This window comes from Alosa sapidissima, chromosome 5 (assembly GCF_018492685.1).
Source record: "Alosa sapidissima isolate fAloSap1 chromosome 5, fAloSap1.pri, whole genome shotgun sequence".
Classification (NCBI taxonomy): Eukaryota; Metazoa; Chordata; class Actinopteri; order Clupeiformes; family Clupeidae; genus Alosa; species Alosa sapidissima.
The window spans coordinates 7,499,956-7,516,601 of NC_055961.1; the positions used below are offsets into that span (position 1 = coordinate 7,499,956).

The 16,646-nt window shown below is 41.9% G+C and overlaps 1 protein-coding gene across 2 annotated transcripts in view; it reads left to right on the top strand.

Annotated features, from left to right (window-relative positions):
* gfpt2 (glutamine-fructose-6-phosphate transaminase 2) overlaps positions 1-15,018 on the top strand; it is a 20,245-nt gene extending 5,227 nt beyond the window's left edge. The window contains exons 9-20 of one of the 2 annotated variants that reach the window (XM_042092951.1): positions 2,377-2,494; positions 4,143-4,306; positions 5,255-5,350; positions 5,673-5,770; positions 5,866-5,986; positions 6,265-6,422; positions 6,836-6,950; positions 7,870-7,997; positions 9,858-10,025; positions 12,083-12,244; positions 12,743-12,830; positions 13,902-15,018. In XM_042092951.1, the coding sequence (XP_041948885.1) occupies positions 2,377-2,494; positions 4,143-4,306; positions 5,255-5,350; positions 5,673-5,770; positions 5,866-5,986; positions 6,265-6,422; positions 6,836-6,950; positions 7,870-7,997; positions 9,858-10,025; positions 12,083-12,244; positions 12,743-12,787 (1,373 nt within the window). In that variant the 3' untranslated portion in view covers positions 12,788-12,830; positions 13,902-15,018. Of the gene's footprint in view, positions 1-2,376; positions 2,495-4,142; positions 4,307-5,254; positions 5,351-5,672; positions 5,771-5,865; positions 5,987-6,264; positions 6,423-6,835; positions 6,951-7,869; positions 7,998-9,857; positions 10,026-12,082; positions 12,245-12,742 lie in introns of both variants that reach the window. The other variant, XM_042092950.1, reaches the window with a different exon arrangement.
* Positions 15,019-16,646: the final 1,628 nt, after the last annotated feature.

Sequence of the window (16,646 nt, forward strand, 5' to 3'; positions counted from 1 at the left end):
CCTCAGATCAGCGGTATCACCACTGGGGGATTGATGGGGGAATAGTCTGCTTGGTGTTGTGCAATAGCTCGTACATGAATAAGGCTCCGCGCGTCATCGATGACGTGGGGCGATGAGGACATGATGGGCTATGCAGCTGGGTGGGGTTGGTCTCGGCGAGGTCGGACCCACCGAGGGAGCGAGGCAGCTGGGTCCCATTAAGCTGGCCGGTTTGACTAGTTGCAGAACACATTTGAAAGGGTCCTGTTTGCCAGAGACGTTGTTTTGTCACCCCTGTTTGCGTAAAGCAAGGCAGAGCACCTCAGAGAGGGTGGTGTCAGCTTTCAAAGCTGTGAGTGACAGCACGAGATAAGCTTTTTCCTGTTTTCCATTTACCTGCGGTCACCGAGCGGCGTGAGGCTTAGGTGTGTTGGGAAAGTTAGATTCAATTGCACTGCCAAAGGAGAAATTTGCTCTGTATCATTCATGTAGTACAGGCATGGATGAGTGTGGCATTGTCACTCACACAAAATAGTTCCCATATTCCCATTCCCGTATTCAAATTGAATACTGACTGTCTGATGTCCCTACCAGTATTTTTGTCAGTTATGCTTATTCACTCATATCACATGCATTAGAATATCACTATGAAGAGTAGCCTGATGTAAGTTACTCCTCATTTTATCTGATTATGTTCAGTGTTTTTGGAATGGAATTTAGATGGGGCTATAAGCATGAATAACGGCATGAGTTTAGAAATTAAAGAGGTCTTGTATGTACCCACAGTGTGGGTATTTAATTGGCTGGAGTGTGTCCAGTTCCATCATATCATGGCATAAATAGCTTGAGTCCGTTAAATCACCAGTCTCAATTGATGGGCTTGCCATAGAGCCAACTCCTCTAACCATAGTGACCTGAAGAAACACATCTGTCAAGCCCAGGACACAGTCAGTTGGAAACATGATGCAGGTTTAAACAATACACCCCATCAGTGGCTTAGCTACACAATCCTTTATTATACGGCTCTTCACAATGCTAGTATGCTATGCTTGGGGCAGCCTTGGCCCACTGGTTAGCACTCTGGACTTGTAACCGGAGGGTTGCTGGTTCGAGCCCCGACTAGTGGGCCGCGGCTGAAGTGCCCTTGAGCAAGGCACCTAACCCCTCACTGCTCCCCGAGCGCCGCCGTTGAAGCAGGCAGCTCACTGCGCCGGGATTAGTGTGTGCTTCACCTCACTGTGTGTTCACTATGTGCTGTTTGTGTTTCACTAATTCACAGATTGGGTTAAATGCAGAGACCAAATTTCCCTCACAGGATCAAAAAAGTATATATACTTATACTTATACTATACTTAGTAAAACGCTCCATTGACTTGAATGGGATTTCCCAACGTTCTACGGTAAAATAAATTCATGTAATTACCGCTGCAAACATATAATTACCGCTGTCAATGGCAACAGGTTTTGTGCTTCTGATATGTCTGTCATATCACTACGCAAGGACTGGAACTTCATTCAAACGTGAAAGCAGACGGTTGATCAGCTGTGTTCTAAAATGTTTGATTCAAGTTCAGCAGCGTGTGTTGCGAACTATTTGTTTATCAGTAAATGCCCCGATGAACGGTAACAAATAGGCTAGGCTATGTAGGCTAAAGTCATATCGTGGGGAGTTTATTACATTAGTTCTATACATTATCCCTTACATATTGTCCTATATATATATATATATATATATATACATAGACATAGATATATACATAGATATATATACATAGTATACTAGTGTTTAGGAATTCAAAATGGTTGGCTGTTGAACATCACATGCATTTGTCCACCTCACACATATCTGTATTTGACCACTAACTGACAGATTCATGGCAGAGTAGCTAGTGGACATTTATGTTGCACAGCTTGTCTTGGAAGTGGCACACATGCCCTTAAGCTCATAAACAGGATAATCATTACTGAAGCGCATGCTGTCCTGTTACACAGGCACACACACAGGACTGTTAAATCAACTGTAAAAGGGCCTCATTTTGCCCTCAACACATTTAGAAGTACACCCTAGAAAAGGTGCTAGTCATAATTTTTCCAAGCCATTAGTGTCAAACAAAGATAAGATGAACAGAATCACAGAGACTTCCCTTATCTTATTGATAAAAGCTGGAGTGTGTTTTCTGCGTCCCGTTTACATCCCATAGTCCTCTGCTTGAGTACTCTAGCTATCGGTACGCTCTTGTGATGAAGATGATGTGATGGATTGATCCAACATCATTCAGCAAGCCCTCATGCTTGCCTCTGTCTGGGTTTGGCCTTGTTTTCGTCTCGTTAGTGTTGAGTAAGTGTGAAGACATGCGGAGTGTGGGTCACTAAACACCTGTCCTGGTGTCCCTCCAGGTGACTTCATCGGGGACGTGCAGAAGAGAAACTTCCGCAACCGAGTGGACAGCAGCACGTCCCTGCACTCGGTCTGTGACGGAAAGGCAGTGGAATTCTATTTCGCCTCCGATGCCAGGTAGGACGGGCAGCTTGCACTTCTTTACACTCTTCTCCACGGTGAGCTCTTTTAAAATGTTATTATTCGATTGAAGAAGGCTTGACGTAGATAGCTTATATTATGTATCTAGGTAAGGTAACCCAGAAGCAAAAGGCTTTGGTTGTCTTGGCATCTGTATCTAAGTAACATGTGTAGGCTATGTTACCTGTGTCTAGGTAGTATAAGGCCATAGGTTTTGATGATGTGCCTTGTAAATGTGTAATTGCATGTGTTAATACAGTCCTTTTGAAAAAATATTGAATTTGATTGAAGATATTTGACTTTTGTGTTTTACTGTGGTTTATCTTTGAAAAGTACTTAATAGAGTCGATTTGCCTGCTTAGTATTTAGAGGACTAATTGTATTCTCAGTTGAGCAAAATTGCATGTATTTTGTTAAGTCTTTGAAGCCAACAGTGCTCTCTGCTGGCCATAAATAATTAGCTCAAATGTAAGAAATGTACTAGTCTAATAGTACACTGAATTAGCTTATAACAGTGCTTATATCAGCAAGATTACCATGAAATGAATGTCTCTTCGAGTTTTTTTTTGTTGTTGTTGATTGGAACATGGTACAACTGTTCTACTAAGACGTCAGGCTCATACCTGCCAACATTTAGCTTTTAAAAAACAGGAGATTGTTGTACTTTGGGTGGGGGTGGGGTGGGGTGTCAGTGTTTGCACAGAATCAGTGTTTGCATATTTAACATGTTTCATTCACTCCTTGCAACATTGCATTTCGGTCGTTGCTTTTACCTTACCAAAAGATATATGCATATGCATGCCAGTTCTGTTTCCACCCTAACTCCAAATCTGCTCTCAGATTATGTTTTGAGGACACAATTTGCCTACTGTGTATCAACAACACTCAAGAGTTATAATGTGATGTGTTAATCACAACATTTCTTCTCTAACAATTTGACAAACTAGGCTATTCAACTAGCCCGTTTTCTTGTGAGACTCAGTGGCTGCGCAGTGTTCACCCACTTCTTTATTTGGGTTTTGGGTTGGCAGGTTTTATTACAAAAGGGTTGAAATTGAAAGTAAGTCATTGTGTACTGTCGGCTATGTGTATGGGTGTATTTCGTACACAATTTGGCAACCTGGGAAATTTCAGACTAACAGAAAAAATGAATGGATCCGTAATTTTCAAATGAAGTTTGATGGTCATGCAAATTCCGGGAGTTTTCCGGGAGAAATAACAAAATGGGAGGGCGATGCGAGATGACCTTGAAATACGGGAGAAACCCAGGAAAAAACGGGAGTGTTGCACTTGGCAGGTGTGGTCAGGCTCAAGGGCTTGATTTTATGAGCTTGAAACATGAAAGGATGCTAATTAGCAGTGCAGAGCAGTGGATGTAGCATAGTCTGCAGTTGCTGGCCTGTGTTTAGCTGATTGCTGGTTGTTATTTGACATTCACAGTCTTCGGCTGCTTTTAGTGTCAATGTTTCCCTTTCATCCCAGCGCCATTTAAAAGGCCGGTAACGTTGCCATGGAGCTGCACTGCTGTGTCACGTTACGGCACATCATTTCCTGTGTCAGGGCTGTAAAGCACACTGGCTTATGTAAGAAACCAAACTGAGCAGTTGACCTGACCTGTGAGTGTGTGTTTGTGTGTTCCCCTCAGCGCCATCATCGAGCACACTAACAAGGTGGTGTACCTGGAGGACGATGACATAGCGGCAGTGGCGGAGGGCAAGCTGTCTCTGCACCGCGTTAGCCGCAGCGCGGGCGAGGAGTCGGCCAGGGTCATCCAGACCCTGCAGATGGAGCTGCAGCAGATCATGAAAGGTCAGAGCCCACCACAGACTAGAGCGCACCACAGACCAGAGCGCACCACAGACTAGAGCCCACCACAGACTAGAGCGCACCACAGACTAGAGCGCACCACAGACTAGAGCGCACCACGCTGGGGCATCCACCACAGACTAGAGCGCACCACAGACTAGAGCGCACCGTGCTGGGGCATCCACCACTGACTAGAGCGCGGACTAGAGCGTGGAACACATTTTGACCTGATCTGAGGAAAAACATGAACACGTATGGGTCAGTTTCATATCAGTTCAAACAGCTGTGTGACACCATGGCTTTGTCTTATAACCATGAGCCATCATACAAAAATGCCAGTCTCATTTTAAATCTCATTTCATTCTTGAGATATGGAGAGACTTGCACTTGAAAATTGCAGCCAAAACCAGTATCTCATATATACCACTTTTGAAAAATTCCTCAGTAAGGAACTCTATCCTACTGACCCTATCATTTAAGTGTCATTGAGCAAGACACTGAACCTTGATGTGATGTGCAGGTTGGCATGCTGCATGACAGCCTTTGCCATCGGTGTGTGTATGAATGTGCATGTTAATGGAATACTGTGTGGCATGAATCTGTAGAGAAAAGCGAAAAGTGGGTGCTTTGGAAAACAGTGCTGTGCAAATGCAGTCCATGGGCCATTTTTCCCTCACCTGCTGAATGTGTGTGTGTAACCCATTTAGACTGATCTGAGGGGAAACCCCTGTGTTAAGTCTTCAATTGAAATGTCTCAAAGGGAAGTTAGGAGGGTTCCTTTGTGATGAGTGATTTTTTTATTTTTTTATTTTATTTTTTATTTTTTTTGTTCTTAAACAAAGATGGAAAAAGGCTTTTGACAAGCTCTGTGGTACAGGTAGACTGTCTTTCCTCTGTGTGGTGAGAGCCTCTGTTGTTGATGTTCAATCAGATGTAAACTTTCTTTCTCAGGGAACTTCAAGGCCTTTATGCAGAAGGAGATTTTTGAGCAGCCTGAGTCGGTGTTCAACACGATGAGAGGAAGGATCTGCTTTGACACAAATACAGGTAATGCACCCTCAGTCAGTACCTTCTTTCCTCAGTTGTTATGATGACTTTTAACCTTTAATCTCTCAGGCAGAGATTTAAAGTCGTGGAGTCGTGGAGCTAACACTAGACCACTTCTCAAATCTCAACTGAAGTTGAGAATGGGTCTGGGAACCTTTCTTCCACTTCCGAATTTCAAGGGTCGTAACCAGCAGGGAAATTAAACTGAAACTGGCACATTGAACTCTTACCAAAGCTTTACAGAAGTACAACGCATCTTTCTTGTAAACAAAAGTTTTAAATGCAGTTGCTCACTCTTCCAAATGTGTGTCTGTTTCCACAGTTGTGCTAGGAGGGCTAAAAGATCATCTGAAGGAAATTAGGAGATGCCGGCGCCTGATCATTATTGGCTGTGGAACTAGCTTCCATGCTGGAGTCGCGGTACGCATCAGACTGGAATGCCTCCTTCTGTCTGTATGATATGTCTGTTGAACCTGGTTTAGCATGTCTGTCTTGCGCTCTCTTGCCCTCTGCAGACGCGACAAATCCTGGAGGAGCTGACTGAGCTGCCCGTCATGGTGGAGCTGGCCAGCGATTTTCTTGACCGCATCACCCCTGTGTTCAGAGACGACGTCTGCTTCTTCATAAGCCAGTCAGGTAGGAGGCAGTTTTTGTGCTTATAAGCTAAAGTTTATGATTGTCTTGTAAAGACACAACATCCTCATGGGCTGTGGTATAGTATCACTGTTTTGTTTATATTACCTCTTTCAGAATGAAATGTTTCCAGGCAGTTTGGTTCTATTCCATTTTCTAAGTACTATGTAAAGACACAGGATCAATTGATTGACTGAATAAATTCATAGCTTTCAAAACATCATGGTGGTGTTGATGACCGTGTGACCTGCAGTGACAGCCGTGTTGTGTTGGATGTCCAGGTGAGACAGCTGACACCCTGATGGCGCTGCGGTACTGTAAGGACCGTGGCGCTCTCACCGTCGGAGTGACCAACACTGTTGGCAGCTCCATCTGCAGAGAAACCGACTGCGGCATCCACATCAATGCAGGACCAGAAATCGGAGTGGCCAGCACAAAGGTACAGCAATGACACAAAACCATTGCAGCTGATGACCATGACTGCAGACTGATCTTTTTTCACCTTTAAACACAGTGTTGTTCTCGTCTTATACCTTGCTTATCAAGATCTCTGCTTCACAGGTATTTAAGCAAATCCTATAAGAGAAAGTAGTGATATCAGTTCAAACTGTCAATGCAGGCTTATTTTACCTAACTAGGTACAAATTCACAGTGGTACAGGGATGCAAACAGTTGATAAAAAAAATCAAATTTCATTCAAATCCCGTGTGGCTCCTATTTTTTCAGCCAGCCACTTAAAATTGTATTGGTACAGCTATGTTAATGTGTGTACAACCGGTGTGTGTGACAGAGTGGTGTGAGAGGGCGTAGTGTATGTGAGTATAATGTGTGAATGTGTTGCTTGCCCCGCAGGCCTACACCAGCCAGTTTGTGGCGCTCATCATGTTCGCCCTGATGATGAGCGAGGACAGGCTGTCTCTGCAGAAGAGGAGACTGGAGATCATCAGCGGCCTGCGCCAGCTCCCAGGTGGGCACCGCCACCGCCACCGCCACCGCCACCCCAGGACACCCCGCCACCCTCACCGCACCACCCTCTACCACTTACAGCCTCCACACTTGGACACTTACAATCTCCACACTTGGACACTTACAGACTCCACACTTGTACACTTACAGACTCCACACTTGTACACTTATCGTAACACCACCAATTATCACCACTTTTGTTCGGAGATTCTAAAACAACGATGTTTTTTAACACTTCAAAATAACATTTGCTAAATGAACCTTACATTTTTCAGTAGCCATAGGTGTGTAGATTTGAACAAAATCTGGTTTGGTTCTTATCGGGAGCATTTACTGCCTGAAATATCCGATTTAGTTTACCACTCTAGGAGTTGCTGGCCTGATGGGTCGCCTATTTACGCCGTTTAGACTGAGAATTCTCGTCATGAAATTAAAATTCCACTGGAGCTCCAAGCGGTTGTGTACACGCAGCCTTACAACACTGTTTACAGCTCTTCGAGTCACGGTAAAATGTCATTTTTGGTACATAGTTAATTTAGATACACCTATGGTGTGGGTGGTTGCGTTTCTTTAGGAATCTGCCGTCTTGGTTTGTATAGAAATGGATATTAAGTGACACATACACGCAAGACGGCGGGAATACGGGACCGACAGTAATAGGGGGAGTTCCGATATAGACTCCACACTTACACCTCCACACTTACACTTGGACTTGCACACTTACACATCTGCACTTTCAGTAGATCAAAACATATTTCTTTTCTCAAGTTCATGTAGATTGTTCAGTACAGAGTTTGACTAGTTTCACTACTTGTTTGCTAGAAACCATGCGTTCCACAGTTTTCAGTAAGGATTTTCATATTTAGCTAAGCTATGTTATTTCTGTGTCTTTAACAGCATCCTGTAATGTCTGTCTACAGCACTGATAAAACAGGTCCTGGCTCTAGATGAGCACATCAAAAGCATAGCAGAGGAGCTGTACCAGCAGAGGTCCTTGCTGGTCATGGGCCGTGGCTACAACTACGCCACCTGCCTAGAGGGGGCGCTGGTGAGTCCTTACTCGGCACAGCGCACACATGCTCCCTGGTTGGGTAGGAGGCGTTCTCTGCCTGTTCTCTGCCTTTCTTACCTTCAGGCCTGCCAGATGATTTATATTTCCTCATCATCTCCTGTATGTGCACTCAGCCAATATAAGAGCAGAACTGAGAGGTTGTCTGACACGCAGGGTCAATGTGATTGGAGCCTGCCAGGCAAGCAGAACTGTAATAGGGTCATTCCACGTCAATTCAACCAGGGCCCACGCACTTAGGTCTTAAAAAATTCTGAAAAAATTACCAGGTGTACCTATGTTACCCAGGAGACACACTGTAAAATTACTCTTATGTAAGATCAATACTTTCCAAGATACAGACAGTTTTACAGGGGGAGGGGGTGTCGATTTTGTTCGGGCTCTTTTTTTTGTCAAAGTTCACAAGCCCACAGCGCAAGAACTAAACCATGTAGGAGGCTCAAATTTTGCATGCTGGTACATAAATATGAATAGTATGTAGCAAAATCGTCACGTTTGGTCTGGATAATCCTGCATGGTCATAGCTGTCCCTCAAAGTTGATACAAATTTTATTGGAGTTTTTGGCTGGGCTCTGTTTAAGCCTTCAGAAGACATATTTGTACTCAACATAGGCTCTTGATTTATTTTCCTTACTGAGATAAGTAGAAACACTCCCACAAAAAACAATGAACAGAAAATAAATTCCTTCAGGGTCTGAACAGCAGACCTTAGAAGTCTAAAAAATCATTTTGGTTCTCATTTTCAGAGCTCCTAAACACCTTGTGGGAATATACAAAGATTTTGTTAATATTTTTTTCTTTATTCTCCATGATCTTTTCTTTTTAAAAACACCAATTTGACTTGTCTTATGCAAATCTTTCTTTTTCACTTCCCACCCTGAACATGGGCAAAATGCACCATTGACATCAATATGTTTTGTATAGAGCTACCACAGGTTACTCTATACAACCACAGGTGGCAGTGTGGTGACTCTATATAAAACATATTGATGTCAATGGGGCATTTTGCCCATGTTCAGGGTGGAAAATAAAAAAGAAAGATTTGCATAAGACAAGTCAAATTGGTGTTTTCAAAAAGAAGGGATCATGGAGAATAAGGAAAAACATATTTAAAAAATCTTTGTATATTCCCACAAGGTGTTTGGGTGCTCTGAAAATGATAACCAAAATGATTTTTCAAACTTGTGAGGTCTGCTGTTCAGGCCCTGAAGGGATTTATTTTCTGTTCATTGCTTTTTGTGAGTGTTTCTACTTATCTCAGTAAGGAAAATAAATCAAGAGCCTATGTTGAGTACAAATATGTCTTCTGAAGGCTTAAACAGAGCCCAGCCAAAAACTCCAATAAAATTTGTATCAACTTTGAGGGACAGCTATGACCATGCAGGATTATCCAGACCAAACGTGACGATTTTGCTACATACTATTCATATTTATGTACCAGCATGCAAAATTTGAGCCTCTTACATGGTTTAGTTCTTGCGCTGTGGGCTGAACTTTGACAAAAAAAAGAGCCCGAACAAAATCGACACCCCCTCCCCCTGTAAAACTGTCTGTATCTTGGAAAGTATTGATCTTACATAAGAGTAATTTTACAGTGTGTCTCCTGGGTAACATAGGTACGCCTGGTAATTTTTTCAGAATTTTTTGAGACCTAAGTGCGTGGGCCCTGGTTGAACTGACGTGGAATGACCCAATAGATGAGAGACTGACTGAGAGACTGACTCTAACAGACTGATCACTGTTTATTAGTGATACCAGATGTTCTGGTTGGAAAGAGAACCTGCCAGTAAAGTGTTCCATTGTGTGTAAGATGTGCTTTTGCATTGGCCTGACTGACAGAAAATAAAGGAGATCACCTACATGCACTCAGAGGGCATCCTGGCTGGGGAGCTGAAGCATGGACCGTTGGCCCTCATAGACAAAGACATGCCCGTCATCATGGTGGTCATGAGAGACGCCTGCTACACCAAATGCCACAACGCGCTGCAGCAGGTCACGGCCAGACAGGTAAGAGCCTCCCAAAACACACCGGACTTGAACTCACCCTCGGGGGCTCGGAATGGAGGGCGCGCTAGCAAGGAGACTACAAAGCCACGGGATTATTTTCTCTCTTAAGGTGCCAGAGAGTGAGGTTTACAGCTGGCTACCGTCACATATGGGGGCAGCCGTGGCCCACTGGTTAGTGCTTCGGACTTGCAACCGGAGGGTTGCCGGTTCGAACCCCGACCAGTAGGCAGGGCTGAAGTGCTCTTGAGCAAGGCACCTAACCTAACCCCCTACTGCTCCCCGAGCGCTGCTGTTGTTGCAGGCAGCTCACTGCGCCGGGATTAGTGTGTGCTTCACCTCACTGTGTGCTTCACTAATTCACGGATTGGGATAAATGCAGAGACCAAATTTTTCTCATGGGATCAAAAGAGTATATATACTATACTACTATATACATTTAGATAAATACACTTGGCCAGAAGTGCACATACCCTCTCACACACACACACTTACATGTACATCTCTATGTTTTTAAATTTTAGGTGCTATGTGGCATTTGTTTTTATTGAAAACATCAAAAAATGACCCAGTAACAGAAACAGAATCTGAAGAAACAGCAGTGTTGACAAAACCTTAAAGCTCTGTGTTGTCGAGATGCATGCCATGCATGGTTGCATGGTTGGTTGCCATGCAAACCAAGTAGTGCCAGTTTGACGGTTTTGTAATACCATGTTGTACCATGTGTGGCCTCTATGAAATGCAATGCAAGTCAATAGGGGTGGGAAGTCAACAATTCGATTCTAATGCGATTATTAATGCATCTCGATGCAACAATTTTTTTTTTTAGATATGTGTATATTTCTATACATTATTTTAAATCTGAGTGATCACTTGCTACTTTTGTGATCATTAAAGAAAATTAACAGATTATTTTTTTTTTTTTAAAGGCTGCTCTTTGTCACATAGATATGACTTTCTATTAACACAAAATCCTCCTGTTATAGGCAATGAGCAAATCCCTGAAAGAGAAAAAACAAAGATTCGGTAACACTTTAGGGTTTCTACATAAGAGTGACATGACACTGTCATAACCCTAACACTAACCCTTGTCATGACAAAAACTGAATGACACTTGACAGAAGCGAGTGACAGAAGCGTTATGTCATAAACATGTTTACGTGACTTGTTTATAATGCTTATGACACGTTCATGACAGTGTCATGTCACTCTTATGTAGAAACCTTCAAGTAAAGTGTAACCTAGAGAACAGCAGCTCAACCGTGCCTGGGTACAGTTTGATAGTATGCAGTGTGAGAACGGGAAAGAACTGTACTCCGGCACGGTACAAGTGAACCGTGCCCAGTGTGAGTACCCCCTTAAACTTGCGACAGACTGCCACCGCCTGTTCGATCGTTCTCTGGCTAGCATCAGCAACAGGTCGCTTCGGCTTTTCATCCAACACCAGGTGGAAACTTGAGGTGGTTCCTCAAGTTGGTTGTGTTGCAAAGTATTCAAATTCAATTTGACACACCTTGCAAATTGTGTAGCTCTTGTCCAATTTACCTTCAACTTCTGCTACTGCTATACAGTAGCTTTCAAGGAAACTGGTGCCGGTCGACCAGGCTTGGTGATGCGCTTGAAGTTCAGCCATTTTGTCGCAGCTCAAACATAAACAACTCGCACATGTGCTCTCACTCACGTGTGCGGTGCGCTTGCGTGTACAGCAGAGAATCAGCAGGCCAGAGGCATGGAGAGTTTTCTGTAGCACTCAGCAGCAGGCCAACTGAATGTGGCAGAAGGCGAATTAATGTCAGTTTTAAAATTCAAATTATTAACTTCTCTGCATCGAGACGTGATTATTCTAGAGAATCAATGCAAGAGTGTCGTGTGGCTGCGTTCAATACGTCTCAAAGCCTACAGAATTCCACATAGCTTCTTTTAAAATAGCCTAAATGGTTAGAGTTCTTGCTGACAGATGCCCAATTCTATGATTCTATGAAGACGCTGCCCAATTCTAGGATTCATAATGTATTTATTCTAAGTGTGACCTTATCTCTGTTCTCTGCCTTTGTCCGTAGGGACGACCCATCATCATATGCTGCCGTGACGACCCAGAAATCACCAGGTGTGCCTATAAGAACGTGGAGCTCCCCCAGACGGTGGACTGCCTGCAAGGCATCCTCAGCGTCATCCCCCTGCAGCTCTTGTCCTTCCACCTGGCCGTGCTCAGAGGATACGACGTACGTTCACATAGTGAACACTCTCACACCCCCACCCCCACCCCCACCCCCACCCCCACCCACCTCCTTCTCACGCTGTTGGTGCAGCATGACTTGACCTCTCGCTTCTCTTTTGTTGCGGTTATCTGCCTTATCTGTCATGTTCCCTGTTCTTATTCTCCTTGTCCGTTATCACCGTTCACCAGAGTTCCTTCACATTATTTTTTGTGTGTGTGTGTGTGTGTGTGTGTGTGTGTGTGTGTGTGTGTGTGTGTGTGTGTGTGTGTGTGTGTGTGTGTGTGTGTGAGGTGTGCTGCTGTGCACTCTGCCCACCTCACCCAGGCAAATTCATTTTGTGTTGTGCAAGCCGTATGACTGTGTGTGTGTGTGTGTGTGTGTGTGTGTGTGTGTGTGTGTGTGTGTGAGTGTGTGTGTGAGTGTGTGTGTGAGTGTGTGTGTGTGTGTGTGTTTCATTCTTTCCTCTGATGTGGTACTAATGATATGGTTTACCTTAATCAGGTGGACTGCCCCAGGAACTTGGCAAAATCTGTGACTGTGGAGTAACTCCTGCCATATTGAAGGGCTCGGACAAACTGGAGGGGGAAAGGTTAAGACACTAAAGTGCAATTATAATTTTGTGTTTACTTTGTGTGTGTGAGGGTGGATGGGAGAATGAAGGCATGTGTATGTCTGTTTACAAATATTGTCACGTTCAGATTTATGTTGTGATGACCAAATTCTGCCGACAACATTCCGGGCAAAGTGAAATGGAATCAGTTAATTTTTTCTTTCATTTTTCTTGTTTTTTCTTTCTTTTTTTTTAAAGAATTAGTTATTTAAATAATTTAAATGATTTGTATAATTTAGTGCCTTTTTCTTTAAGCATTTAATGTGACTTTGTCCTCAACGAAATGAAGGGAATTCTAAACTGTGCCTTAAAGTCTGCCCTTTGCTCTTAACTTGCAAAGATGCAGAAGTCTGATGTGAACTTATATTTTAGCCCTTGTCTGTCTTATATCATGTTATCATGTTTTATTTGAAATTGTATATAGAGTAATATATACATGAAAGAATTAATCATTTTATATTGGTTGTTGTGCATGTGAAATGCATCACTTCATTTCCCATTTTAGAGAAATAGGACTAGTGAAAGCCAAGTTTTGTAAGTGCATGAAGTACAGGCTTGGTACTGGTTACATTTTCTTAAAAGAGGGTAGCATTGAACAGTGTGCTTTTGACTTGAACATACTATTTGTCATGGTAGTAATCATAAATGAACCAGACCCCACTGACTTGATTAACATTCCCAGTAGAATTCTGAATAATTGCTATATTCTACTTTACTATTTCCATTCCAGCTTGATGGCTTTTGACCATGTTCAGCACGACCGTATAACTGTCCCTTTTGTGCCAGTCTGCCATAATAACCACCTCAGTGGTGTCAGTATCAGGCAGTTTGTTGACTGCCCTTTTGTATCAGCCACAGGTACAACAAACCGGTTTGAGCTGTGAGATTATGAAATCATATTCAGTAAATACCAATGACAGATCAACATGAACTATTGTATGGAATGTTTCTTTTTTCTATTGTTTTTGGGACAGAATGATTGTTGAATGAATGAATGAACGATCACTGTCATGTTAAATTCTTGGTGTGTTTTGTTTGTCTTTTTATCAGAAAAGTACAGAAAAACTACCAGGCTGATTTTCATGAAACTTGGTGACATCACCAAGAAAGAACCAAAAGCAGGTCTGAATGACAGGGCGGGCCTACAAATTACGTCTCACTTTTGTTATCATTGCACTCTTGAGTGCCGCTTTTAGTTATTATTTGATATCATCGATTAATGAAGAAAGCTTTAAACTATGCAACCAATTATGATGTGCTTATGTACAAAAGTGTAGCTCTTCATGCAGACCTGTTTTATTTAATGATCAGATAAACTAAATTCAACATGTCATTGAATAGGTTTATCCTCAAGATTGGTTTATATTGAAGATGTAAATGTACCAAAAAATTGGGCTGGAGGTATTAAAGATTCCTATTATACTACCTAGACATATCAGCTGATGATGGCCTTTGATCTTATTGAACATAAATTATATAGCATACTTTACAGTTTGTATACCAACCATTCCAGGGCATTGATATATTAATAGCTTCAAGTGCCTTTTTTTCCCTTCAACATGTGTCATGCCATGTCTATGGGCTTGTGGAGCCAAATGTTACATATATGTCTGGAGACAGCTGTGTTGATATTTAACTCAAATATGTAAGCCCTATCAGATAAACATCTTAACCTTGTTTGAAATGTTGAAACTCTGTAGTCACCTCCTAGAGGTGGGGAGTGTGGTGAGTTTGATCATAGGACTGGGAGTGTGCCATTGTCAGTTACAGATTTCTTCACACACATTCACAGCCCAACAGTTGTGTCCAAAACCGTGATAATGTTACATCTGACTCCACAAGGTAAACTGGTGCAGAATATTCTCTAAACTGGAAGAACTTGTTTTCTCATTTCGTTTGTCTTGTTTTTTATACTCTTACTATTTACTGTTATGGATCATCAGTAATGCTTGTGGAACAGTGCAGCACAATACATCACAGCACGATGCTCAGCCATCTGTACCTACTCACTTGCTTTTCCAATAGAGGCCTAATAATCATGGCTGACGATAAGATTTACTTCCTCTTCAGACAGAAGTATGATTAATTGCTGTTTACTTTCCAGACTATGCCTATTTCTGTATGTTTATATTGAATGACGGTGGTTTGAATAAAAAAAATCCATGTTTACACCATGTCCACCACCCACTTTCTTTCATATGCCTTCTTTACATACTGCTAAATAGAGCAAGTCAATAGTCAAATTATATTTTCTTTCAGTAAAATGAGTAGCCTATTCTCCTTGTCTAAACATGACCATGAGGAATACTGAAATAGGAACAGATTTTGTGGAAATAATTTTACTCATTGACCCATTGAAAATGTCATATAATGATGATGATAATAATAATATAGGTATTTCATCTTGCAAGGATTTCTTATGTCCAGGAGTGACAATATGACAGGCACAATTTAACCACAGCAGATATTATACTCATTTGGAAAAAAATACTTATAACAAGGCATTTTTATATAATTATACCGTTTTACTTATTAATTATTTACTTATTTGCATATTAATCTTCTGAACCTTCTATTCAAACTGGAGAGCTCCACTTTCACTCCCACTTGGATATTATGTGCCAGGTTGCACAAAAACTACAGGTGGCTGATTATTGATGTTTGGCAATGGAAATAGCTCACTGCTCACTGCTGCTATTTAGTCAGGGGGCCTATGTGGTTTCTGTGGGTTTGAAATGTTAATTTTTGGAGAGTGGTTGGATTGTCTTTCGAGGTCATTGAACATTGAGAAAAATTATGTCTCCATTTTTTTTACCTGTTTCAATCCTATTTTTTTGAAATTGTATATTTCACTGTAATTAACACCATAAATTCCGCCTAAATCACTGGCTATGTTGAATAAAGTTCACAAAACAGTTATTTTCAACAGTATGATTGTATGTCAGTATTATGATTGTATGTCAAACAATTAGAGATAAGATCAATAACCAATCAGTTTCACTAAATACACATACTCCATTGCTGAAAGATAGCAAAAAGCATAACAGATGAGATCACAGATGAGACCTCGAACAACATTTAATTCATTTACATATACACAACATATTAGATCTCACCTCCACAATTTCCTCATCAAAATCTACAACTAGTCTACTAGACCCTATTCCTACTCACCTTCTTAAGACTGCTCTCCCCTTCCTGGATAATGCTTTGCTTTGTTTTTCAGAGCATGTACAGCAGTCGTTTAAGACATCTGTTATTAAGCCCTCCCTCAAAAAACCTAGCCTTGTATCAATACTGGTCCTCCTGGACTTCAGCGCTGCCTTTGACACCATAGACCATGACATACTACGACAAACTACTTAGGCTTGAAAATTTGATAGGCATCAAAGACTCAGCACTCGCTTGGTTTAGATCATACCTTCCTAACCGTCAACAATTTGTACAGGTCCATAATAAACCATCTACCCAGATTATGGTAAAATACCACAATTGTTAAAAACCTAGGAGTTATAATTGACCAGGACCTAGCACTAAATAATCACATAAAACAGATAACCAAAACTTCATTTTACCATTTAAGGAACATTTCAAAGATAAGGAAGTCCTTATCCTTACCAGATGCTGAGAAATTAATCCATACTTTTGTCACTTCAAGGATAGACTATTGCAATGCTATTGCAATGCTATTACACTGGCTGTAATAATACCTGTATAAAAAGCTTATACAAAATGCAGCTGCTCTCACACAAAAAAAAATGAACATATTTCCCCCATCCAACACACACACCAAGA